We start from the raw sequence: 27987 nt of genomic DNA on the forward strand, positions 1-27987 counted from the left end.
GACAACCTAGGAAAAATTGGATAAATTCCGAGAAATGTACAATCACCCAAGACTGAATAGCAAGAAATAGAAAATATAAACAGACCAATTACCAGTAATGATATTGAATCAGTAATTAAAAACACTCCCAACAAACTAAAGTCCAGGACCAGATGGCTTCACAGGTAAATTCTACCAAATATTTCAAGAAGAGTTAACAGCTTTCTCAAACTATTCCACAAAATTTAAGAGGAAGGAACACTTCCAAACTCCTTCTATGAGGCAAGCCATCACCATGATACCAAAACAGACAAAGAACCACAAAAAAGAAAATTACAGGCCAATATTGCTGATGAACATACAGTGATATTGAGGCAAAAATCCTCAACAAAATATTAGCAAACCCAATTCAGCATTACATTAAAGGGATCACAGACCATGATCAAGTGGGATTAATCCCCTGGAGACAACATCCTTAAATCAAACAATGTAACACATCACACTAACAAACTGAAGGATACAAATCATATGATCATCTCAACAGATGCAGGAAAAGCATTTGACAAAATTCAACACCGATTCACCATAAAACTCTCAACAATGTGGGTACAGAGGGAACATACCTCAACATAATAAAGGTCTATATAACAAACCTACAGCCAACATTGTACTCAAGAGTGAAAAGCTGAAAGTATTTCCTCTAAGATTAGGAACAAGACGAGGATGCCCAGTCTCACACTTCTATTCAATGTAGTACTGGAAGTCCTAGCCACAACAATCAGACAGGAAAAATAAATGAAAGGAATCCAAATTGAAAAGGAAGAAGTAAAACTGTCACTGTTTGAAGATGACATGATACTCTATACTGAAAATCCTAAAGACATCACCAAAAAACTATTAAAATTCAACAATGAATTCAGTAAATGGCAGTACACAGAAATCTGTCATGTTTCTATACATTAACAACAATCTATCAGAAAGAGAAATTAAGAAAACAATCCCATTTACAATTGCATCAAAAAGAATAAACTATCTAGGAAAAAAATCTAACAAAGGAGGTAAAAGACCTGTACTTGGAAAATTATGAGACACTGACTTAAAAAAACTGAAGATGACACAAAATAATAAAAAGATATACCATGTTAATGGATTGGAAGAATTAGTATTTCTAAAATGACTATACTACCCAAGGCAATCTACAGATTCAATGCAATCACTATTAAAATACCGATAGCATTGTTCACAGAACTAGAACAAATGATTCTACAATTTGTATGGAAACACAAAACCCCAAATAACCTTACTTCTCTTATTCTAAAAAGAATGAAATCTTGCCATTTGTGACAGCATGGATGGACTTAGAAGATATTATGCTAAATGAAATAAGTCAAAGAGAGAAAGACAAATATGATTTCACTTATATGTAGAATTCAAAAAGCAAAGGGAATGAACTAACATAATAAAACAGAAACAGAGTCATAGACACAGAGAGCAAACAGGTGGTTACCAGAAGGGAGGGGGTTGGGGGGAAGAGGGAAATAGGTGAGGGAGACTGAGAGGTACAAACTTACACTTACAAGATAAATGAATCACAGGGATGAAAGGTACAGTGTGGGGAATATAGTCAATAATAATTTAATACTTATGTATTGTGACAGTAACTAGACTTATTGTGGTGATCATTTTGTAATGTATAGAAATATCAAATCACTAGGTTGTACAATAGGAACATAGTATTATAAGTCAATTATACTTCAAAAAGAAACAAACTCACAGAAAAGAGATCAGATCTCTGGTTACTAGAGGTGGGGGGTGGGGAAAGGGAGAATTGGATCAAAGGTACAAACTTCCAGGTATAAGTAAGTATTAGCGATGTAATGTACAACATTAATATAATTAACACTGCTGTAAGTTATATATGAAAGTTGCTGAGAAACTACATTCTAAGAGTTCTCATCACAGGAAAACCTTATTGTTTCTTTTCCTTTAATGTTGTATGTATATGAGAAGATGGATGTTCACTAAACTTACTGTCATAAACATTCCATGATGTACATAAGTCAAATCATTATGTTGTACACCTTACACTTATACAGTGCTGTATTTCAATTATATCTCAACAAAACTGGAAGGAAAAATAGGCACAAAAGTAAGAAAGTATCCTATGACTCTGGGCCTCTCAAACCTGAATCAAAGAATAAAAGTGTGCATGTCCAGTCAACACGGGCATGTAATGCTCTGTGATATCACTAGGATGTGATAGAGAACAAGATATTAAAGACCCTGCCCCCCAGGATCCCCATCCCTAAATATTCCCCACCCAATTCTGTTAAGCTGCTTCTCAGATTTCTCCATTCCCTCCCCATTTGTCCTCACCACCCCAGGCCTTGACTGGAAGCCTGCTTTGAGTCATACATCTGTGGTAGGTCGGGGATGAGAGAACACAGATCTGTGCCCTCAGGGACTTACACATCTCACTGGGGAGACAGATCTGAAAACAAGTGGTTATCACTCATGAGGAGGTGTCCCAGCCACAGCAGTTACAGGGGTGCCATAATACGTGACGCTCATCTTTTTTTTTTTTTTTTTTTGCGGTATGCGGGCCTCTCACTGCCGTGGCTTCTCCCGTCGCGGAGCACAGGCTCCGGACGCGCAGGCCCAGCGGCCACGGCTCACGGGCCCAGCCGCTCCGTAGCATGCGGGACCCTCCCGGACCGGGGCACGAACCCGCGTCCCCTGCATCGGCAGGCGGACTCTCACCCCTCTCAACCACTGCGCCACCAGGGAAGCCCCTCATCTTTTTTTTAAATTTGTTTTATTGAGGTATAGTTGATTTACATTGTGTTAATTTCTGCTGTACAGCAAAATGATTCATATATTATATTCCTTTACATATTCTTTTTCATTATGGTTTATTATAGGATATTGAATATATTTCCCTGTGCTACACAGTATGACCCTGTTGTTTATCCATTCTATATATAATAGTTTGCATCTGCTAACCCCAAACTCCCAATCCAACCCTCCGCATCCCCCCTCCACCTTGGTAACCACAAGTCTGTTCTTTATGTCTGTGAGTCTATTTCTGTTTTGTAGATAAGTTCTTTTTTGTCATATTTTAGATTCCACATGTAAGTGATATCATGTGGTATCTGTCTTTCTCTTTCTGACTTCACTTAGTATGATAATCTCTAGATCCACCCATGTTGCTGCAAATGGCATTACTTCATTCTTTTTTATGGCTGAGTAATATTCCATTGTATGTATGTACCACATCTTCTTTCTCCATTCATCTGTCAACAGACATGTTGCTTCCATGTCTTGGCTATTGTAAATAGGGCTGCTATGAACATAGGGGTGCATGTATTTTTTTGAACTAGAGTTTTGTCTGGATATATGCCCAAAAGTGAGATTGCCAGATCATATGGCAACTCTACTTTTAGTTTTTTGAGGAACCTCCATACTGTTCTCCATAGTGGCTATAGTGGCTATACCAATATACATTCCTACCAACAGTGTAGGAGTGTTCCCTTTTCTCCACACCCTGCCCAGCATTTGTTATTTGTAGACTTTTTAATGATGGTCATTCTGACTAGTGTGAGGTGATACCTCATTGTAGTTTTGATTTAAATTTCTCTAATAATTAGTGACGATGAGCATCTTTTTATGCACATGGTGCTCATCTTGCTTTGGGATTCACAACCCCTGGTCATGACATGAGGTGCATTGGTCAGAAGGACCTGACCCAGTGGGTGCCTGCTGGGAGGGAGCACACCTTTCTCTTCTGCATTAGGCCTTCCCAGCCCTGGGTCCTGTTCACTGTCCCCCCTCGACACCCTCCCATACCCGCTTAGGGAGCCTCACTGTCCAGGAGCTGAGAACAGCTGCCAGCCTGGTTACAGGATCCAGCTTGGCCCTTTCAGAACAAGTAAATAGTGGGGGAAATTCATAAAGCAGTGCTCACACCCCTGGGAATCAGACTTGGATTCAAGTTCTGCTTCCATTCACCCTCTGTGAGTGGGTTTCATGTTCTCGCTTTCAAGCAGAACAGGAATCCCTCAGTTGTTGGGCTGTTCTGAGACTAGTGAGACAGTGTGAAACAGAACCTAACTGGCAGACCAGCTGGAATGAAGAGGGAGTGAGTCCCCAACCTGCATGCAGAGCCTGCTATGCCACTGAGCCCTGAGAAAAGGCAAGCATGGTAGGGTGAATTGCATCCAGCATCAGGTCAGGGTCACATGAAAAGTGACAATAAATAAATGACCAGAACGTGCAAAATAGGGGACAGCCCTATGTTAGGTTGCTAGGGCTATCATAATGAAGTAACCCAAAAGGGTGGTGCAAACAACAGAAATGTATTATCTCATAGCCTGGAGGCTGGAAGCCCAACATCAAGGTGTCAGCAGGGTTGGTTCCATCTGAGGGCCATGAGGGAGGATCTAGTCCCGGCCTCTCTCCCAACTGCTGCTGGTTTGCTGGCCATCTTTGGCATTTCTTGACCTCTAGATCTCTGCCTTCATCTTTACATGGTGTTCTCCTTGTGTACATATCTGCCTCCAAACTTCCCCTTTTCATAAAGACACCAGTCATATCAGATTAGGGCCACCCTCTCCAGTATGACCTCATCTTAACTAATTACACTGCAATGACTCTATTTCCAAGTAAGTTCACATTCTAATGTACTGGGGAAAAGACTTCAACATATGAATTTGAGTTGGCAGGGGCAGGGAGCTTTCCCTTTCAGAAAATGTTCTTTTACACTAAACTTAAAGACAGTGCTCTTTTCAGAGGTCCACAATGTAGCCCATACTCTGAAGAATGAGGGATATCAATTGGGAAATAACCATCAGAAATGGAAAAGTTTAAAATGAAAAGAAAAATAAGCTACTCATACATTTGAAGGAGTTGGTGCACAAGATCACAGCTGACAAAGGAGAGAAGTTTTATTATTACTAGAGCTGACTCACTGTTCTTAAATTGCTGAAAAGTTCACATCCATTCGCAAAGGGACATGAATGCCCCATCCTACCAGTCAGCATATCTAATGACATTTTGTATAAAGTAGTGAAAAACTTCAAGACACAGGAGGACAAAGAAAAGAGGACATATGGTGTAAGTTTAAAATGCACTGGTTTTGGGAGAGACCATCAAGATGGCAGAGGAGTGAGACATGGAGGTCACCTTTCTCCCAACAAATACATCAGAAATACATCTACATGTGGAACAACTCCTACAGAACACATACTGAACACTAGCAGAAGACCTTAGACTTCCCAAAAGGCAAAAAACTCCCCACGTACCTGGGTACAGCAAAAGAAAAAAGAAAAAAACAGAGACAAAAGAATAGGGACATGACCTGCACCTCTGGGAGGGAGCTGTGAAGGAGAAAAAGTTTCCACACACTAGGAAGCCCCTTCACTGGTGGAGACGGGGGGTGGGAGCTTCAGAGCCGCGGAGGACAGTGCAGCAAAAGGGGTGCAGAGGGCAAAGCAGAGAGATTCCTGCACAGAGGATGAGTGCCAACCAGCAATCACCAGCCTGAGAGGCTTGTCGGCTGAACAGCTAGGGCGGGTGGGGGCTGGGAGCTGAGGCTCGGGCTTCGGAGGTCAGATCCCAGGTAGAGGACTGGGGTTGGTTGCGTGAACGCAGCCTGAAGGGGGCTAGCGCGCCACAGCTAGCTGGGAGGGAGTCCGGGACAAAGTCTGGAGCTGTCGAAGAGGCAAGAGAACATCGTTTTGGGGTGTGTGAGGAGAGGGGATTCAGAGCACTGCCTAAATGAGCTCCAGAGATGGGCATGAGCCACGGCTATCAGCGCAGACCCCAAAGACAGGCATGAAATGCTAAGGCTGCTACTGCAGCCATCAAGAAGCCTGTGTGCAAGCACAGGTCACTATCCACACCTCTCCTCCTGGGAGCCTGTGCAGCCCACCACTGCCAAGTTCCCGTGATCCAGGGACAAATTGCCCAGGAGAACACACGATGCACCTCAGTCCATTCCAACGTTACGCTGGCCTCTGCCACCACAGGCTCGCCTCACATTCCATACCCCTCCCTCCCCCTGGCCTGCTACTTTATCCCAGTCCTGGCTAAGTGAAGAACAGACACCTTCAGGCGACCTACACACAGAGGCGGGGCCAAATCCAAAGCTGAACCCCAGGAGCTGTGTGAAAAAAGAAGAGAAAGGGAAATCTCTCCCGGCAGCCTCAGGAGCAGTGGAATAAAACTCCACAATCAACTTCATATACGCTGCATCTCTGGAATACTTGAATAGACAAAGAATCATTCCAAAATTGAGGCAGTGGACTTTGGGAGCAACTGTAGAGTTGGGGTTTGCTTTCTGCATCTAATTTATTTCTGCTTTTATGTTTATATTAGTTGAGTATTTAGAGTTTATCACTGGTAGATTTGTTCATTGATTTGGTTGCTCTCTTCCTTCTTTTTATATATAAATATATATGTATATTAATTTCCTTTTTCTCTTTTTGTGAGTGTGTATGTGTTTGCTTCATTGTGTGATTTTGTCTGTATAGCTTTGCTTTTACCATTTATCCTAGGGTTCTGTCCTTTTTTTTTTTCTTTTTTTTAGTTTTTAGTGCTTGTTATCACTGGTGGATTTGGTTTTAGGTTTGGTTGCTCTCTTCCTTCTTTCTTTCTTTCTTTTTTAAAATTTTTTATTACTTTTTAATTTTTTTATCTTTAATAATTTTTTAAAATTTCTTATTTTAATAACATTTATTTTATTTTATTATTTTTTTCTTCCTTTCTCTCTTTTTTTTTTTTTGTGGTATGCAGGCCTCTCACTGTTGTGGCCTCTCCCGTTGCGGAGCGCAGGCTCCAGACGCGCAGGCTCAGCAGCCATGGCTCATGGGCCTAGCCGCTCCGCAGCATGTGGGATCTTCCCAGACCGGGGCACAAACCTGTGTCCCCTGCATCGGCAGGCAGATTCTAAACCACTGCACCACCAGGGAAGCCCTCTTTCTTTTTTCTCTCCCTTTTCTTCTGAGCCTTGTGGCTGAGAGGGTCTTTGCACTCCAGCTGGGCGTCAGGCCTGTGCCTCTGAGGTGGGAGAGCCGAGTTCAGGAAATTGGTCACCAGAGACCTCCTGGATCCATGTAATATCAAACAGCAAAAGCTCTCCAGACATCTCCATCTCAAGACCCAGCTCCACTCAATGACCAGCAAGCTACACTGCTGGACACTATAGGCCAAACAACTAGCAAGACAGGAACATAACCCCACCCATTAGAAGAGAGACTGCCTAAAATCATAGTAAGGTCACAGACGCCCCAAAACACACCACTGCCCACCAGAAAGACAAGATCCAGCCTCATCCACCAGAACACAGGCACCAGTCCCCTCCAGCAGGAAGCATAAACAACCCAATGAACCAACCTTAGCAACTGGGGGATGACCCCAAAAACAATGGGAACTACAAACCTGCAGCGGGTGAAACGGAGACCCCAAACACAGTAAGATAAGAAAAATGAGAAAACAGAGAAACTCACAGCAGATAAAGGAGCAAGGTAAAAACTCACCAGACAAAACAAATGAAGAAGAAATAGGCAGTCTACCTGAAAAAGAATTCAGAGTAATGATAGTAAAGATGATCCAAAATCTTGGAAATAGAATGGAGAAAATACAAGAAACATTTAAAAAGGACCTAAAAGAACTAAAGAGAAAACAATGATGAACAACACAATAAATGAAATTAAAAATTCTCTAGAAGGAATCAATACCAGAATAACTGAGGCAGAAGAATGGATAACTGACCTGGAAGATAATATAGTGGAAATAGCTATTGCAGAGCAGAATAAAGAAAAAAGAATGAAAAGAATTGAGGACAGTGTCAAGACCTCTGGGACAACATTAAACACACCAATATTCAAATTATAGGGGTCCCCGAAGAAAAAGAGAAAAACAGGGACTGAGAAAATATGTGAAGAGATTATATTTGAAAACTTCCCTAACATGGGAAAGGAAATAGTCAATCAAGTCCAGGAAGTGAAGAGTGTCTCATACATGATAAATCCAAGGAGAAACACGCCAAGAAACATATTAAACAGACTATCAAAAATTAAATACAAAGAAAAAATATTAAAAGCAGCAAGGGAAAAACAATAAATAACATCCAAGGGAATCCCCATAAGGTTAAAAGCTGATCTTTCAGCAGAAACTCTGCAAGTCAGAAGGGAGTGGCAGGATACATTTAAAGTGATGAAAGGGAAAATCCTACAACCAAGATTACTCTACCCAGCAAGGATCTCATTCAGATTTGATGGAGAAATTAAAATCTTTACAGACAAGCAAATACTAAGAGAATTCAGCATCACCAAACCAGCTTTACAACAAAGGCTAAAAGAATTTCTCTAGGCACATAAAACAAGGAAAAGACCTACAATAAGAAACCCAAAACAATTAAGAATATGGTAATAGGAAGATAACATATCAATAACTACCTTAAATGTAAATGGATTAAATGTTCCAATCAAAAGACACAGACTGGCTGAATGGATACAAAAACAAGACCCGTATATATGCTGTCTACAAGAGACGCACTTCAGACCTAGGGACACATACAGACTGAAAGTGAGGGCATAGAAAAAGATATTCCATGCAAATGGAAATCAAAAGAAAGCTGGAGTAGCAATTCTTATATCAAACAAAATAGACTTTAAAATATAGACAATTAAAAGAGACAAAGAAAGACACTCCATAATGATCAAGGGATCAATCCAAGAAGAAGAAATAACAATAGTAAATATTTATGCAACCAACATAGGAGCACCTCAGCACATAAGGAAAGCACATATGCTAACAGCCATAAAAGGGGAAATTAACAGTAACACAATCATAGTAGGGGACTTTAACACCCCATTTTCACCAATGGACAGATCATCCAAAATGAAAATAAATAAGGAAACATAAGCTTTAAATGATACATTAAACAAGATGGACTTAATTGATATTTATAGGACATTCCATCCCAAAACAACAGAATACACTTTCTTCTCATGTGCTCATGGAACATTCTCCAGGATAGATCATACCTTGGGTCACAAATCAAGCCTCAGTGAATTTAAGAAATTTGAAATTGTATCAAGTAACTTTTCCGAACACAACACTATGAGACTAAATATCAATTACAGGATAAAAACTGTAAAAGATACAAACACATGGAGGCTAAACAATACACTACTAAATAAGCAAGAGATCACTGAATAAATTAAAGAGAAAATCAAAAAATACCTAGAATCAAATGACAATGAAAACACGATGACCCAAAACCTATGGCATGCAGCAAAAGTAGTTCTAAGATGGAAGTTTATAGCAATACAATCCTACCTTAAGAAACGAGAAACATCTCAAATAAACAACCTAAACTTACACCTAAAGCAATAAGAGAAAGAAGAACAAAAAAATCCCAAAGTTTGTAGAAGGAAAGAAATCATAAAGATCAGATCAGAAATAAATGAAAAAGAAATGAAGGAAACAATAGCAAAGATCAATAACACTAAAAGCTGGTTCTCTGTGAAGATAAAGAAAATTGATAAACCATTATTCAGACTCATCAGAAAAAAAGAGAGAAGACTCAAATCAATAGAATTAGAAATTGAAAAGGAGAAGTAACAACTGACACTGCAGAAATACAAAGGATTGTGAGAGATTACTACAAGCAACTACATGCCAATAAAATGGACAACTTGGAAGAAATGGACAAATTCTTAGAAATGCACAACCTTCCAAGACTGAGCCAGGAAGAAATAGAAAATATAAACAGACCCATCACAAGCACTGAAATTGAAACTATGATTAAAAATCTTCCAACAAACAAAAGCCCAGGGCCGGATGCCTTCACAGGTGAATTCTACCAAACATTTAGAGGTGAGCTAACATCTATCCTTCTGAAACTCTTCCAAAATATAGCAGAGGGAGGAACAATCCCTAACTCATTCTATGGGGCCAACACCAGCCTGATACCAAAACTAGACAAGGATGTCACAAAGAAAGAAAACTACAGGTCAATATCACTGATGAACATAGATGCAAAAATCCTCAAAAAATACTAGCAAACAGAATCCAACAGCACATTAAAAGGATCATACACCACGATCAAGTGGGATTTATCCCAGGAATGCAAGGATTCTTCAATATATGCAAGTCAATCAATGTGATAAGCCATATTAACAACTTGAAGGAGAAAAACCATATGATCATCTCAGTAGATGCAGAAAAAGCTTTTGACACAATTCAACACCGATTTATGATAAAAACCCTCCAGAAAGTAGGCACAGAGGGAACTTACCTCAACATGATAAAGACCATATATGACAAACCCACAGCCAACATTGTTCTTAATCGTAAAAAACTGACACCATTTCCTCTAAGATCAGGAAGAAGAGAAGGCTGTCCACTCTCACCACATTATTCAACATAGTTTTGGAAGTGTTAGCCACAGCAATCAGAGAAGAAAAAGAAATAAAGGAATTCAAATAGGAAAAGAAAAAGTAAAGCTGTCACTGTTTGCAGATGACATGATACTATACATAGAGAATCCTAAAGATACTACAAGAACACTACTAGAGATAATCAATGAATTTGGTAAAGCAACAGGATAGAAAATAAATGCACAGGAATCTCTTGCATTCCTATACACTAATGATGAAAAATCTGAAAGAGAAACTAAGGAAACACTCCCATTTACCACTGCAACAAAAAGAATAAAATACCTAGGAATAAACCTACCTAAGGAGATAAAAGACCTATATGCAGAAAACTATAAGTCACTGATGAAAGACATTAAAGATGATACAAACAGATGGAGAGATATACCATGTTCTTGGATTGGAAGAATCAACATTGTGATAATGACTGTACGACGCAAAGCAATCTATAGATTCAGTGCAATCCCTATCAAACTACCAATGGCATTTTTCACAGAACTAGAACAAAAATTTCACAGTTTGTATGGAAACACAAAAGGCCCCTTATAGCCAAAGCAATCTTGAGAAAGAAAAACGGAGCTGGAGGAATCAGGCTCCCTCACTTCAGACTATACTACAAAGCTAAAGTAATCAAGACAGTATGGTACTGGCACAAAAATAGAAATATAGATCAAGGGAACAGGATAGAAAACCCAGAGATAAACCCACACACATATGGTCACCTTATTTTTGATAAAGGAGGCAAGAATATACAATGGAGAAAAGACAGCCTCTTCAATATGTGGTGCTGGGAAAACTGGACAGCCACATGTAAAAGAATGAAATTAGAACACTTCCTAACACCACACACAAAAATAAACTCAAAATGGATTAAAGACGTAAGTGTAAGGCCAGACAGTATAAAACTCTTAGAGGAAAACACAGGCAGAACACTCCATGACATAAATCACAGCAAGATCCTTTTTGATCCACCTCCTAGAGAAATGGAAATAAAACACAAATAAACAAATGGGACCTCATGAAACTGCAAAGCTTTTGCACAGCAAAGGATACCATAAACAAGACAAAAAGACAACCCTCAGAATGGGAGAAAATATTTGCAAATGAAGCAACTGACAAAGGATTAATATCCAATATTTACAAGCAGCTCATGCAGCTCAATATTGAAAAAAAAAACCACAAAGCAATCCAAAAATGGGAACAAGACCTAAATAGACATTTCTCGGAAGAAGGTATAGATTGTCAACAAACACATCAAAGGATGCTGAACATCACTAATCATTAGAGAAATGCAAATCAAAACTACAATGAGATATCATCTCACACCAGTCAGAATGGCCATCATCAAAAAACCTACAAACAATAAATGCTGGAGAGGGTGTGGAGAAAAGGGAACACTCTTGCACTGTTGGTGGGAATGTAAATTGATACAGCCACTATGGAGAACAGTATGGAGGTTCCTGAAAAAACTACAAATAGAACTACCACATGACCCAGCAATCCCACTACTGGGCATATACCCTGAGAAAACCATAATTCAAAAAGAGTCGTGTACCACAATGTTCATTGCAGCTTTATTTACAATAGCCAGGACATGGAAGCAACCTCAGTGTCCATTGACAGAGGAATGGATAAAGAAGATGTGGCACATATATACAATGGAATATTCCTAGCCATAGAAAGAAACAAAATTGAGTTATTTGTAGTGAGGTGGATGGACCTAGAGTCTGTCATACAGAGTGAAGTAAGTCAGAAAGAGAAAAACAAATACCATATGCTATCACACATATATGGAATCTTAGAAAAATGGTTCTGATGAACATTGAGGCAGGACAGGAATAAAGACGCAGATGTAGAGAATGGACTTGAGGACATGGGGAGGAGGAAAGGTAAGCTGGGATGAAGTGAGAGAGTGGCATGGACATATATACACTACCAAATGTAAAATACATAGCTCGTGGGAAGCAGCCGCATAGCACAGGGTGATCAGCTCAGTGCTTTGTGACCACCTAGAGTGGTGGGATAGGGAGGGTGGGAAGGAGACTGAAGAGAGAGGGCATATGGGGATATATGTTTATGTATAGCAGATTCACTTTGTTATAAAGCAGAAACTAACACACCATTTTAAAGCAATTATACTCCAATAAAGATGTTAAAAAATAAAATAAATGGTAGAACTATAAATTAATTAATTAAATGCACTGGTTTTATCTAAGACATGCCCATTAGCATAGCTCCCACTGATTTCCTTTAAAGTGTGTGTGTTGGTTCTATCATCTTTCCAGACGCACAGACTTTGAGATACGATCTGAGGGTCCTACACCTAAGCTCTATTAGCCATAAACTTGGCTGATGATATCAACAGGCTCCACAGGTTTGTCAGGATTAAATTTTGCAGCAGTGTAATAGCTAATACAATTAGAGCAAGGTAAGTGGATCTATTCACTGATCAAAATGTAACCGAAAGACATGGGAAGTGTATGGGTATGCAGGATGTGCACACTCACACACAGAGATGCACGATGGGTACATAAGAGGAGAGGCAGAGGCTGAAAATGATTTTTATTCATTCATTCGACAAACACTCATCAGGGCCTCTCAACTGAGTCCCAGGGGACCAAAAAGAGATGTGGGTGCTGGCCTCAAGGGTTCACAGTCAAATGGGTACCTGCTACAGACTGAGGCTCACTGGATCTCTGGTTTAAAAAGACTTCACTAGTTTTTAAAGCCTTTAAATGCCATCTTCTTTCTCATTCTTGGAGATTTTTTTTAAGTTCCAGAAATCTTTCCCATTTATGCCATGTGGCTCTTCCAATATTCTATTGATTTATTTAATAATATGTAAATTTTAGATACCATCATTATTTCTACTGCTGTTACCCTGGAAAGGGCTTTATGTCTAGTGAAGAACCAAATGTCAAACACACACACTTTATAAATATATATAAATATAAATATTGTTTTTCATTTCTTAAAAGGATATTAAAACTACATACAAGACCATCCTCTTAAAAAACCAACAACAAACAGACCATGGCTCTGTTCCTCTAAAGCTAATGCTGCCAGAAGAAATACATCATTAATTTCCCTCAAAGAGTCATCATTTATATGAAAACCTGGACAGAATGGACTTCAGAAAGCCCTCCCTTCTCACTAATCTGAAGACATCTGGGAAGGTTACTGAAGCAAGAAGAAAATCGCACAGTAAAGTTTCATAGGGCTTAACTCTTGGCTCCAAATTATTTCCTTGCCAACTATTAGAAATCAAACTTATTCCACCTAAACTTAAAATTTTAAATCAAAGGTGTGTGGCTATGATGGGAAAGCTTGCCCTAGATCAACACTCTCACTAAGAACAAATAGAAAACCTGGATAAAATACACATTTAAAAACTGATTTAAGAGGCCCAACACCAAGAAGGCAGGGTCAGCAGGTAGACTGCACTTCAAGGCACATGCCCTCTCTCCCCAGAACTTACCTCCTGTTGGCCTCCATGTGCAGGAGCTGGTGGGGAGTGGCTGCTAGGAGTGAGGGACCCAGCAGAGCCGAGGCATAAACAGAGTCTGGGTTAGCCAAGGAGCCCTACCAGGAGGGGTGAGGCTTTAGAGAGATGGAATGACGAGGAAATGAGCCAAACAGCACACGGTGTTTCCCTCAACGCGTTTACAGACTAATCTGCACAGGTGATAAAGCAGTCATAAAAATGGCTTAAAAAGAGCAGAATTTTCAGCCATTTTATGCTGTCCGAAATATAAAAATTAGAGTTTTGGACCACTTTGGAGTTGCCTTGGGAAGCATCTCAAGCCCTCAGGTGGGACTCCTGCGGAGCTATTCCCAAGACTGCGGCGGTGGGGACCACAGCCCAGCTGAGCCTCAGCAAGACAGCAGAGCAGCCCCTACACCAGCTCTGACCTCCAGACACGAGAGGGAACATTGCGTGAAGTCTCTACAACTTTCGCACATAATCAAAATTACCAGGCAGACAACTACAGAGCCCACGCGCCCTGGAGCCTGTGTGCCACAACTAGAGTGAGAAAACTCGCACGCCACAACAAGAGAGAAGCCCGCACACCACGATGAGGAGACCACATGCCACAACGAAGATCCTGCATGCTGCAATTAAGAACCGATGCAGACAAAAAAAAACACATGTGACCAAATAGTTCTAAAAAAAAAAAAATTACCAGGCAGACCAAAACATGGGGCCAAGCAACAAAGGAGACAACAGAAATGATACCACAGATGGCCAGATACTGCAGCTATCAGCCTAGAAATGAATGATTAACGTGTTCAAAACAAAGACTGCAAGATGGAGAATTTCACCAGAGACACTACATCTATTAGAAACTGTCAAATTAAAATTGTAGAAATGAAAACTACATTAACTGAAATGAAGAATTCAGCAGATGGCTGGGACTTCCCAGGTGGTCCAGTGGCTAAGACTCTGCACTGCCAATGCAGAGGCCTGGGTTCAATCGCTGGTCAAGGAACTAGATCTCATATGCTGCAACTAAAAAGATCCTGCATGCCACAACTAAAAAAAGATCCCGCATGCCTCAACTAAGACCCAGCACAGCCAAATAAATAAATAAATAAATTTAAAAATAAATAAAATAAATATTTTTTTTTAAAAAAAGAATTCAACAGATGGCTTTAACAGATAACAGACACATGAGCAGCAACTTAGGATGCTACAAAGTAGACTGGAATGTTTCCACTGATTGAAGCATGGAGAGCAAAGGGATGTAAATAAAACCACAAGCATAAGGGACAAATGGGACTTGGGAGAACTGTTTAACATTCACAGGACTGGAGTCCTAGGATATGAAAAGAGAGAGAAAATGGTGCAGAGCAATATTTAAAGAAATAATGGCCAACATTATTGCTAAACTGATGAAGTATATCAAACTGTAGATGCAAAAACTGTGATGAATCTTAAGCAGCATAAATGCAAAGAAGACTAAAACAAGGGTGGCACCGTGGTGCTCCAGCCTTCACTTCTTTTGGACTTTCCTGAGCTTAGGTGCCTTCAGAAAAGTTTTACAAAGCAATGGACATCCTCCAGTGGTTAACAGATTTGTTGGAATGGAATTTACTTTCTTCCCTCCTGACCTTGTGTGATTCCACATGGTCGTTGACTTCATGTCTCAAAACTGCAGCCAAAAGTGAGAGGAGCAGGGATGAGGTTCACAGATGTCACAGCGAGTTTCACGGGCCCCCATGTATCCCCGTGCCCCTCCTGGCTGCATGCCATACTACAAGTTTTATACTTTTGGCTATGGATCATACAATGAAGCATATACTAATGATTTTTAACCCGTCTCTATGATCTACACAGCCGCCTCCTTAATTTCTGGGTGACACACCGTCACAAACAGCTGTTACAGTCACATCGTGTTGACTCAATCACTGCAAGTCTTAGATATCCTCAGATGACTTATACCAGTTCTTTTAAAAACAAAGGGGAAGAAGCCAGTCTTAGAAGGCTACATACTGAGGATTCCAAATATGACTTTCTAGAAAAGACAAAACTATGAAGACAGTGAAAAGATCAGTGGTTGCCAGGGCTTGGAGGGTATGGATGAAGAGGTAAAGCACAGAGGATTTTTAGGGCAGTGAAAATACTCTGTATGATAAAATAATGGTGAGTACATTATACATGTCATAATATATTTGTGAAAACCCATAGAATGTACAACACCAAAAGTAAACCCTAATGTAAACTATAAACTTCAGCTAATAATAATGTGCCAATATTCATTCATCACTCATAACGAATGTACCACACTAATGCAAGATGTTAATAATATGAGGAGAGAGAGAGAGAGAGAGAGAGAGAGAGAGAGAGAGAGAGAGAGAGAGTGTGTGTGTGTGTGTGTGTGTGTGTGTTTAGAGGTATATGATAACTGTGATTTCTAGTCACTTTTTCTGTAAATTTAAAATTATGCTATATGAAATAAGTCAGAAAGAGTAAGACAAATACTGTATGATCTTACTTACATGTAGAATCTTAAAAACCAGAACTCACAGGAACAGAGTAGATTGCTGGTTTCCAGGGAGGAGGGGGCGGGGGTACTTATGCGTAACTGTTAGTCAAAGGGTACAAATTTCTAGTATTAAGATAAATAAGTTCCAGGGATATAATGTACAGCATGGTGACTATAGTTAACGATACAGTATTATATACTTGACAGTTGCTAAGTGAGTAGGTCTTAAAAGTTCTCAACACCCACACAAAAAAGGACTATGTAGGGCGACGAAAGTGTTAACTAACCCTATTGTTTTAATCATTTCGCAGTATACTGGATATATATATCCAAACACCTTAAACTTACATAATGTTATATGCCAACTGTATCTCAACAAAGCTGGGAATTTTTTTTAACTGCTCTAAAAAATAAAGTTTATTAATTTTTTTTAATAAAAGGAAAACGATCCTAGCATTAGACTCACCCTTGAGCCCTTTTCATCTCAAGTTCCAAGTCAGAACTATAGCTCTCTAGGTGCTGCTGCTGCACGTTCCTGATGACCACAGAAACGCAGTGGGCTAGAGTCAGAATCACTGCTCTGGGGTCTCCATCCCCATCAGCTCCAGCTCACTCCTCACAAATAAGTGGGAAAGGCAGTATCTTCTCTACCATGATCTCATGAAGATTAAATGAGACAGACTGATAGCAGAGAATAGGTATCAAAGCATTAGTTTTCTTTGTTCCATTAGTAAAAGGTTTCTTACAGTGAATATTCTCAAAAATAAACTCTCAAGCTCCCTTGTATGCAGCTTCCATACAAGGCCTGAAACAAATGATGGGTAATTTCTGTGAGGAACTGTGCACATTTAGATATGTTATAATGACAAAGCCAGAGTATGTGATTGAGGCTTTGTAAAAAAAGATTCTCTTCAACCCATCTGAACCATTTCTAATCTCCTCTATAACTAGAAAAAGCATAAACAACTCCAAGAGAGACAGGACAATGAAAATCAATCTGTTAAACAAGAGATCGAAATGCAACTTCATTTTATTTTGCAGGGAGAATGTCTGAAACTGAAACTTCAGTATGAATAATCTCAATAAAAGAAGCAGAAAAGTGGGAGGGAGGAGACGAGGGGGAGGAGGAAATTGTGGTTTTCTCTCTCCTTGATTGTTAAATGAATATTTAGGGGGGAAAAGCCATAACTTTATCAGGCTTTAGCTTATCATCAAAACCGCAATAAAAATTTACATCCTTAAATCATGTACACATCTCTAAATTGTGCCTTTCTCCCATAATATGATTTTTAATTTGATTGTTTTAGTCCCGCTCATATTTTTTTATTATTATTGCTGACTCAATCCCCAATTCCCTCTTAAACACTCAGTTCTCTACTTTTGAACTGCTTTTCTTTTTCACGCGGTCCACTTTAGACTACTTTACAATTCTTTTGAAACTGTGTCATTTAGTTTCATAGAAATAGTGGGTATGTGTGATGTACTCAGCAATGGGAGAAGAAGCCCTTTATCATTCTGACTTCCAAGCAAAGTGCTAGGAACACAAAGGCTGGAACTACTCTTCCTTTAGGAAGCAGACGCAGAGAGAATTTTTAGGGCAGTGGAACTACTCTGTATGATTCTGTAATGGTTGAAACACGTCGTTACATATTTGTCCAAATCCACAGATGTACAACACCAAGAGTGAATCCTAGTGCAAACTGTGGACTTTGGGTGACGATGACATGTCAACATGGGTTCACTGACTATAACAAATGTCCCCCACTGGAGGCGGTGTTCATAGTGGGGGAGGCCATGCATGAGTCGGGGCATGGAGTATATGAGGAATCTCTGTACCTTCCTGTGAACCTAAAAAAAATGTTTTTACAAATAAAAATTTAAATTAAAAAAAAAAGCAACTCGGAAGCCCCTGACACCCTGAGGCCTCTGAAACCTCTCTCAGGAGTGCTGCACATTCCCTCCTCCGGGAACATGAATCTACCTTTGCTCTGGCTCTCTGGGCACAATGATGGTTTATTTATGAATCTGGATTTGAACTAATCTCTCGTGAAGTCAGACGTGCACATACTCAGATGGAAGGGTCTGCACACTCCCCAGAGCAGGGTCTGTCTGGGGCAGAGCTGAGGGTGAAGCTGACTCTTCACCACACATGGCCTCAGAGCCTCAGTCTCTGCAGGTCCACAGCCCACACACCCACATGGCCTTCAAACAGCACATCAATCCCTCAGTCCCCAGTCGTGTCACATACCTGCCGTCCTGCCTTTTACTGAGGACCTTCCTACCTGTCCCACCTGGCAGACCCCTGCCTATCGGCCTCATCCCAGACTGAGAAGATGTCATCAGATAAATCTACCCCAACTGCAGTGGGCTTTTCTGAGGGGGTGCCAGCCATTAGCAGAGTCCTTATCACACTGTGGGGACTGTTACTTACTTTTAGCCTCCTCTACAGCCTATGATTTTCATGCAGAAAAGTATATCAATTCCAACAGCAAAACTTAATCCTGGGCACAAAGGAGATCTCAAGGTTACAGGAGTTCATGATAATCCCTAGATATGCAGATACAAGCAACTGTTCCTAAAACAATTTTGTGACTATGTATCTACGGAGGCACTTCTGTTTTATTGTTAGACATAAATCAGTGTCTGAATAAAGTGTGGTGGAACTAGTGTAAGAAAATAAAACTCCAAAATAAGAAACAAACTGAGAAATGACTACTCAGTGTGGTGAACTGAATAATTATTTATCAGGAAAAGGAAGTATTACAGTCACGGTCTACATTTCACAATCTGCAGCCCAGAGGTTGTGTGGGGTGAATCCTCTTTTATTCATTTCACCTCTTTGCTAGTGGCCCATCTCCAGTGTATGGATGACATAGGGGATTTTTTTTAAAGTGAGTGACCCATAAATTTTAGCCCCACATGGAACCTTTATACCATCAAGGAAAAGATGAACACTTTTAATATCTGGCAATGAAAAGAAAAGATTTTGCTATTAATTTTGGAAGAATTATTTCCATCCACAGAACTTTGCAATGAAAGGAAGGCTTCTTAAGTTGGCATTTTGCAATCCCCCCTCAGCCTCAAGCATCCCCCAAATCCAGGAGCCGTTGTGCAGCGGGGAAGCACAAAGAAGGTCCCAGCATTAGGGGTTCCTGTGTCACTGGGCCCACAAAGCAAGTGCCTGCTCCTGAAATCCTCCACATTCTGCTCAGGGAGGCCCACCCCAGCCTGAGGCGCCTGTGAGAAGACCCTGACACTGGTGGATGCCAACATACCGGCACTTTCCTAAGAGCTAAGCACTTTGTACAGGGAAGGCCTTCTTCTACACTAGAAATAGTTACTACTGGAGCTCACTTTGCTTGTAAGTCTGTGAAAATACCTTCCTCTATTAGGAAAAATCACACATATACTTGATCCCATACTTTCTCCCCTGTTTTAAAAAAAAGGCAGGATATTTACCCTCAGGGAGACAGAAGTATCAACTAGGTAATCTCAGATCCTTTCCTGAGAAATGTTGAAAGGCAGGTCTTTTGGATCTTGAAAAATGAACTAAAGTAAAAAGGCTGTCATTTATATTCATCCCTAGTATAAATGAGGTCAGACATAGCCATTGACTGCACAACTGAAAATAACATGATCTGGAAATCTACGCACAGTAAACACACTTGTGGACAAGATGGGGATGAGATACTTTTTAATCATTAGAGCAATATCTCACTGCTGGTGTCACAATCTCTACTCCTTGAGTTTTACCATTTTCAGTGTTTAAACTTCCAATAAATACTACATATTTAAGAAGTCAATTGTGAGTTTAAACTTGCATGATAAATCTCGAGCAGAAACCCACAACGAGAATGTAGGCAAGAACTGATGCAAAGACTGTGAGATCAGAAAAGAAAATAGCTTCTTACCATGTTTATTGATGACACAGGACCAATGCTGTTAACATAGATGTCAACATCAATTACGGTGGGTTTTACTGTGGAGAAAACAAATGTGTGTTAATACACTGTGCCAGAGAGACTAAGGAAAGTGCTACTAAACTTCCTCTGAGTCACACACTAACAGCTCAACGGCATGTGGGAAAGGGGTGTATTTTTCTTTGGGACTTGCCAGGTAGTTACAATTCTCAAAGGATTAAAGATTCTTACTCATATTTAATAAATTCTTAAAAAACAGGATATTTATACACTGCAAGTTGCCAGTGATAGATGACCATAAAGATACTCTATAACATTTGTTTAGCTGATTATATGGCAGAGAAAACATAAAATGATAAAATATAAGACACTACATAAGAAATTTAATGTCAAAGTTATGCTAAGAAATCGAACCCAAGTAATGAGTAATATCAGGGACAATTCAAGTTATTTATCCATTACCTGGTTGCAACTCAAAGCAAAGATCTGGAGAGTACATACACCAAAGGAGATTAAGAAATACTGATTATTGATGTCATTATTACCTAAGAAACACACACACACATCTCACAGACTTCAAATCATACAACTCATAAAATAATAATACTTTATGGGCTTCCCTGGTGGCGCAGTGGTTGAGAATCTGCCTGCTAATGCAGGGGACACGGGTTCAAATCAAGCCCTGGTCTGGGAGGATCCCATATGCCGCGGAGCAACTAGGCCCGTGAGCCACAACTACTGAGCCTGTGCGTCTGGAACCTGTGCTCCGCAACAAGAGAGGCCGCGATAGTGAGAGGCCCGCCCACCACGATGAAGAGTGGCCCTCGCTTGCCACAACTAGAGAAAGCCCTCGCACAGAAACGAACACGCAACACAGCAAAAATAAAATAAATTAATTAATAAACTCCTACCCCCAACATCTTCTTTAAAAAAAAAAAATAACACTTTAGTAAGTCAAGAAATTACCGTTCCAACTATAAGGGAGTAAAATTCATATAACAAGAAACTGTAATATCTAACATCGTGCATCAGAGGTAAAATTTGCTCATTTAACCTTAAAGAAAATCATTTTCCCTTTCCTTGGCAGAAATGGAACTTGGGAGACCAGTAATGAGATTCCTGAGACAGCCACCTCTGAGTCAGGGATCCGTCCCAGTGAAAAGGAGGTGTCTCTCTTTCCCCAGCACTCAGCAACTGATAAAGGGGAGAAGAACACCAATTTCAGAATATTTCTGCCCCAGGGGAACATGAACAAGACTCCTGAACCTTTGCACATAAACACAGAGTGTTTCTATGGAAACAAGGGTGTTCGCATCTGCAATTATTTCGAGCTTCCACCAGTTTTGCTAACTAATCATTCACAAATGGACTTCTGCACTCTATTTCTGGAACTATGAGTGGCACCTGTAAGCTCACAGTCTGTTGTTCAATTATGTAACCAGCAGTCTGCAGCCTGAGCCATGTTGTCCGGACCTCCAAGAAAATGAAAATAATGACAATGAACTGGAGCCAACTACTCTGACATCTGTCAGCGCAACCAAGCCACGTTAGCTTGAAAGAGCTGTTGGCATTTTGGAAAACACCGCAATACAATTCTAAGTACTATGTATCTAGTGCTTAAATTTCATAAAAGGACTATTCTTCATTTTAGGCTGAGCTTTGCTAACTACTCTGAACAGTAAGTAGCATCTTTCTTCAACTTAATTGAAGAACACAGCAAGTGTTCTGTCTCCAAACGCTGTGCTGCATAACCTTGGTAATGTTATACAAAGGCTGTGTTAAGTCAATCAGTTGAGGACCTGCTTTTTGCAAGAGATTTTTCTGGTTGTTTCATGGTATTTATTAGACTTTAGGCTTCCAGGGTTTTTAATCTCATTAAATAAAAAGGACCTACAGATGTAAAGCCTTAAAAGCTTGAAGTGGGAAGTGTCAAATGAGTATTAAGTGCAATAGTATAATAAAGGTTTTAAGAGAAGAGTTTGGAAAACACAAACACACATACACACACACACACACACACACACACACACACACAAAACTTGGGGGAAATAAACTGTTTTAAGTAAATTCTCATTTAAGCAGCACCATGCTAAAGTAAAAAGAGCCTTTAGGAAAGTGGCTCTGACAGTGGTACCCAGGAAAGAGACTGGCCACAGGAGACTCAAGGTTTACAGTTCAAAGATTACAGATTAAGCCCAGACAAATGATCTTCAATAAGGATGCCAGGACCATTCAATGGGGAAAAAGTATTTTCAACAAATGGTGTTATGTAAACTGGATACCCACAAGCAAAAAACTGAAGTTGAATCCTTACACAATATACAAAAATTAACTCAAAATGGATCAGAAGCCTAAAGGTAAGATTTGAAACTACAAAACTCTTAGAAGAAAACATAGGAGAAAAGCTTCATGACACTGGGTTTGGAAATGATTTCTCGTATATGACACCAAAAGCACAGGCAATAAAAGAAAAAAGTAAATAAACTGGACTACATCAAAATTAAAAACTTCTGTGCATCAAAGGACACAGTTAACACAGTGGAAAGGCAACCCACATTATGGGAGAAAACATCGGTAAATCATATGTCTGATAAGTGGTTAATATCCAAAAAATAAAAAGAACTCCCACAACTCAACAACAGATAAGCAAAACAACCTGATTTAAAAATGGGTAAAGGACTTAGACATTTCTCTACAGAGACATACAAATGACCAATAAGTACATGAAACGACATTTAACATTATTAGTCATTAGGGGAATGCAAATCAAAACCACTTCACATCCATTATGACGGTTACTATTAAAAAAAAACAGAAAAAAAACAAGTGTTGGCAATGACATGGAGAAAATGAAAACCTTGTACACTGCTGGTGGGAATGTAAAATAATGCAGGCAATATGGAAAACAGTATGGTGGTTCCTCAAAAAAACAAAAAATAGAACTACCCTATAACCCAGCAATTCCACTTCTGGTTATATACCCAAAAGAATTAAAATCAGGGACTCAAACATACATTTGTGCACACATGTTCACAGCAGCATCATTCACAACAGCCAAAAGGAGGAAGCAAGCCAAGTGCACATGGTGGGATAAATGGGTAAACCAAACATAGTATATACATATGGAATATTACTCAGCCTTTTTGTATTTGTTTATGTGATGGTCAGTCAGGTGCAGCCACAAGAGGAGAGGCTCAGGAAAACAAAATTGATTTATTCACAGGTCCTAAAGACAGGAGGTATGGCACGCTTTGCCCAACTACATGGGAAAGACATAAGGGTGGTCAGGAGGCAGAAGACAGGGCAAGGGAGGGGGTGCTTAGGCCATGATCTGAATTGGGGTCTCTGAAGGAAAGGCAGAGCAGGGAAGGGTAAACAGCTCTGGTTGGCTAGTTTGGCTAGCTTGAATAATTCCTGTGGGCTTTCAGCTATACAGGTGGTCTCCAGTGGCCTGGTACCAGGCCCTGGGATGATTAAAACAGAAGAGTATTGCCTGCTGGGGTGTAAGGGCTGTATAGAGGAGATATGACTTTGGATTGAATAGTCTGTATGTTCAAAGGCTTGCTCCAGGCTGGGCTCCTTGCCATCTCTAAGAATTGGCTAACCCTAGAAGAGGCAGTTTCTGCCCAATCGGGAAGGGTTTTTAAGATATCAAAACATCATAATATACAGAAAAATTTAAATATATACAAAACCCCCCTCATGGTAAAAAGTAAATAAATTATATTTTAATGGAAAAAATTCTTGATGTCAATATCTTTGGGGCTAGACATTCAAAACCACATTTAACATAGTACAACATTCCTTTTAAACTTCAGCCCCTCTTGTGAAAAAAAGCCCAATTTTTATTTCCAAAATGCCCAACAAGTTACATGGTAAGGGGCCCCATTTGGGTGTCATAAAGGGGTACTTCCTAGCACATGTCTAAAATGCCAACCCTGAATAAAACAGGTACTAAAAACATTTCTTATAAGTTTGATTAGGTCCTCTTTGTTTATTTTTGCTTTTACTTCTTTTGCTTTGAGAGACTGACCAAAGAAAACATTGGTTTGATTCATGTCAGAGAATGTTTTGTGGTGTTATGTCTTACACTTAAGCCTTTAAACCATTTTGAGTTTATTTTTGTGTATGGTGTGAGGGTGTGTTCTAACTTCATTGATTTACATGTGTCCAGCTTTCCCAACACCACTTGCCGAAGAGACTGTCTTTTCTCCATTGTATATTCTTGCCTCCTTTGTTGAAGATTAATTGACCAAGGTGTGTGGGTTTATTTCTGAGCTCTCTGTTCGATTCCATTGATCCATATGTCTGTTTTTGTGACAATACCACATTGTTTTGATTACTGTAGCTTTGTAGTATAGTCTGAAGTCTGGGAGGGTTATGCCACAAGCATTGTTCTTTCTCCCCAGAATTGCTTTGGCAATTCTGGGTCTTTTGTGGCTCCATATAATTTTTTAAATATAAATTTATTTTTGGCTGTGTTGGGTCTTCGTTTCTGTGCAAGGGCTTGCTCTAGTTGCGGCGAGCAGGGGCCACTCTTCATCACGGTGCGCAGGCCTCTCACTATCATGGCCTTCTCTTGTTGTGGAGCACAGGCTCCAGACGTGCAGGCTCAGTAGCTGTGGCACACGGGCTTAGTTGCTCTGCGGCATGTGGGATCTTCCCAGACCAGGGCTCGAACCCATGTTCCCTGCATTGGCAGGCAGATTCTCAACCACTACACCACCAGGGAAGCCCCCTCCATATAAATTTTAGGATTTTATTTGTTCTAGTTCTGTGAAAAATGTCATAGATAATTTGATAAGGATTGCACTAAATCTGTAGATTGCTTCGTGCAGTATGGTCATTTTAACAATATTAGTTCTTCCAATCCAAGAGCATGGGATATCTTTCCATTTCCTTGAATCATCTTTGATTTCCTTTATTAATGTTTCATAGTTTAGAGTGTATAGGTCTTTCACCTCCTTGATTAGGTTTATTCTATGTATTTTATCTTTTTTGATGCAATTTTAAACAGAATTATTTTTTTACTTTCTCTTTCTGATATTTTGTTGTAAAAGAAATGCAACAGGTTTCTGTATGTTAATCTTGTATCCTGCTACCTTGCTGAATTCACTTATCAGATCCAGTAGTTCTTGTGTGGAGACTTTAAGGTTTTCTATATATTGTATCATGTACTCTATATGTAGAAAATTATGGTCTTGAGTTATTATAGTTACTTGGACTTTACATGTTAAATTTTCACACGAGATTAAATACTGCAACAGGAGGAATAATTTTTTAAGGTTCCCTGGAACCTGATGGTGACTACAGGCTGACTCAAGTGGTCAAATAGGCAAAGAGCTGATAAGAGATTGTCCAAGACAAGGGTACTCCTGAAAATAGGCATCTGTTACAACAGAAATTATACTAACTCCCTGAGAGAAGAAAAAACTGAAGGTGACATTAGGAGAACAAATGAAACCATTTCTATTCACTCATAAGTAAGCAAGAAATAGACAATGACAGACACACAGATTAGAATAAATGGAATATAGGGCTGGTAAGTGTTGACAGGGACAGAACTGTGGAGTGGAGTGACTGTAGTTGTCCACAGAAGGAAGTCCTAACAAGCTACCCCAGACTGGCAGCAGTAGGAATGAGGAATGGAGACCCCAAAGAATGCTGAGTAGATGTGCTACGTGGGCAACAGCAAAGGGAGCATGTCGCCTGGCTGCTGGGCCACAAAAAGTGGCTCTGTCCTCACCAGTTCTGTAATATTGAAAAGTTTTTTAACATCTCTGTGCCTTAGTCCCCCTACGTCTAAGATGAGCTCATAACAGAACTTAATTCACGATGGGGGCTGAGAGGGGTTATTTGGACTGTTGTGAAGTAAATAGTAGGTACTCAGTAACGCTTTTTGCTATGGCTTCTGAGGCCCCTAGAATTAGACACAGAAAAGAATGCCAAAATCTTGCATTTGTCATTCTTTCGAATAATATTTATGCCTAAAAGTCACCCTGGTCACTTAAAGTTTTATTTTTTCATGAAAAGTTTAAATATACTGATAGAAACATTTACATAGCAACAAATGAATAGAAAAAAGAGAAGTAAATAATACCAACTCTCATGCCCATGAGGGTTAAATAGAAGGGCTCTTCCCATAACTGGGAGCCTCCCTTCCAATCTTCCCTACGTTTGAGGAAAGGGAGTGAGGGCTCCTCTGCTGTTGGCCTCTCCAGCTTATTGCTCCCTTAGTTTACCTGAACTAAGAGTGCCCCTGGGCAAGGTGATGCATGAGGTAGACCAACTGCCCTATTCCATCACCAACTTCCATCTAAGTACTTTTACCCATCCTTCTGCTATTGCCCACAGACAAAAGTACTGTTAATGTATATTAAATAGCATTGTAATAAGCATGTTGCATTTTATCAGTATGTAATACCATTTTCATTTCCATTTAAGGACAGGAAGTTAAAACACGATTGAGGAGGTGACTTATCTAGGATTCTGCAGCCTCACAGAAGCAAACCCCCAGAGTTCCACCCTCAACCTCCCAGAGACTTAACTTTGGCAATGAAGCTTAAAGGGATTCTGGGGAACAATGACTTCAGGGGGAGTTTACCACCACCACCACCGTCACCACCACAAATAATCTTTCCAGCCTCTTCTTAAAGTGAAAATACTCTGTCTCTGAGGCTTATATTAACTTCCTCTATATGATCTCAATGGAGATGTGTTTTCAAAAGTTTTTCTCTAGCTTGGAGAATATTAGGTTAGTGGGGTGGGTGGTTAAAGAGATTTGGGTAAGAGATACATAGAATGGGCAAACTTAGTTAATATTACAGTTCTGCCAAGATCCTAGGTCCATGCAAAAATGTTTGACATAGTTTAGTGCTAGATCATTTAGATGATGAAGTCATTGTTATGGGTCCCATTTCAGATTTAGGGTTCCTATATGGTCAGTTCTGACTTTTTTTTTTCTTGCGGTACGCTGGCCTCTCACTGCTGTGGCCTCTCCCATTGCGGAGCACAGGCTCCGGATGCGCAGGCTCAGCAGCCATGGCTCACGGGCACAGCCGCTCCATGGCATGTGGGAACTTCCCAGACCGGGGCACGAACCCGTGTCCCCTGCATCAGCAGGCGGACTCTCAACCACTGCGCCACCAGGGAAGCCCCAGTTCTGACTTTTGATTATAGTGTTAGAGCTAATCCCATCTCCACAAGTCCCAGAACTATGGATTCAACTCTAAAGTTATCACTTCTCTTCAATCATCCTTTAGGCATATGATCTCAAGTGGGCCAAGAAGAGTTTACAAAGATCAAGATAAAACTGCCATCACCTCAGACCTGGGTCAGACCTGATAGTAATATGGAAAAGTAATATGGAATATTACTTTTCCATAATAATATGGAAAAAGGTAAATGGTGAGATTCCACGTTTGTATACACTCAAATAAAATGTTTTACTGAAGTAGACAGCTTGAGACTTCACATTCTCAGAAGAATGAAAAGAGCACTGGGGTTAAAGTTTAGAACCACAGATTCTTCAGAGCTCCAGTGGGTAGATGCTCCAAAGCTCATATAAGGAAAGGAAAAGTGGAACATACGTCCAATGCTCTGATTTTTGGAAGGAATGCCCAAGAGACTGGTTTCTGTCTTGCCTGAATTTAAGCACTG

The 27987-nt window shown here is 40.0% G+C and overlaps 1 protein-coding gene across 1 annotated transcript in view; it reads right to left on the minus strand.

Annotated features, from left to right (window-relative positions):
- The window catches only part of GABRG3 (gamma-aminobutyric acid type A receptor subunit gamma3), a 635170-nt gene that overhangs the window by 536622 nt on the left and 70561 nt on the right, over positions 1-27987 (minus strand). The window contains exon 3 of the mRNA XM_060005519.1: positions 20320-20387. Within this exon, the coding sequence (XP_059861502.1) occupies positions 20320-20387 (68 nt within the window). The remainder of the gene's footprint in view (positions 1-20319; positions 20388-27987) is intronic.

Source organism: Delphinus delphis, chromosome 2 (genome assembly GCF_949987515.2).
Source record: "Delphinus delphis chromosome 2, mDelDel1.2, whole genome shotgun sequence".
NCBI classification, from domain to species: Eukaryota; Metazoa; Chordata; class Mammalia; order Artiodactyla; family Delphinidae; genus Delphinus; species Delphinus delphis.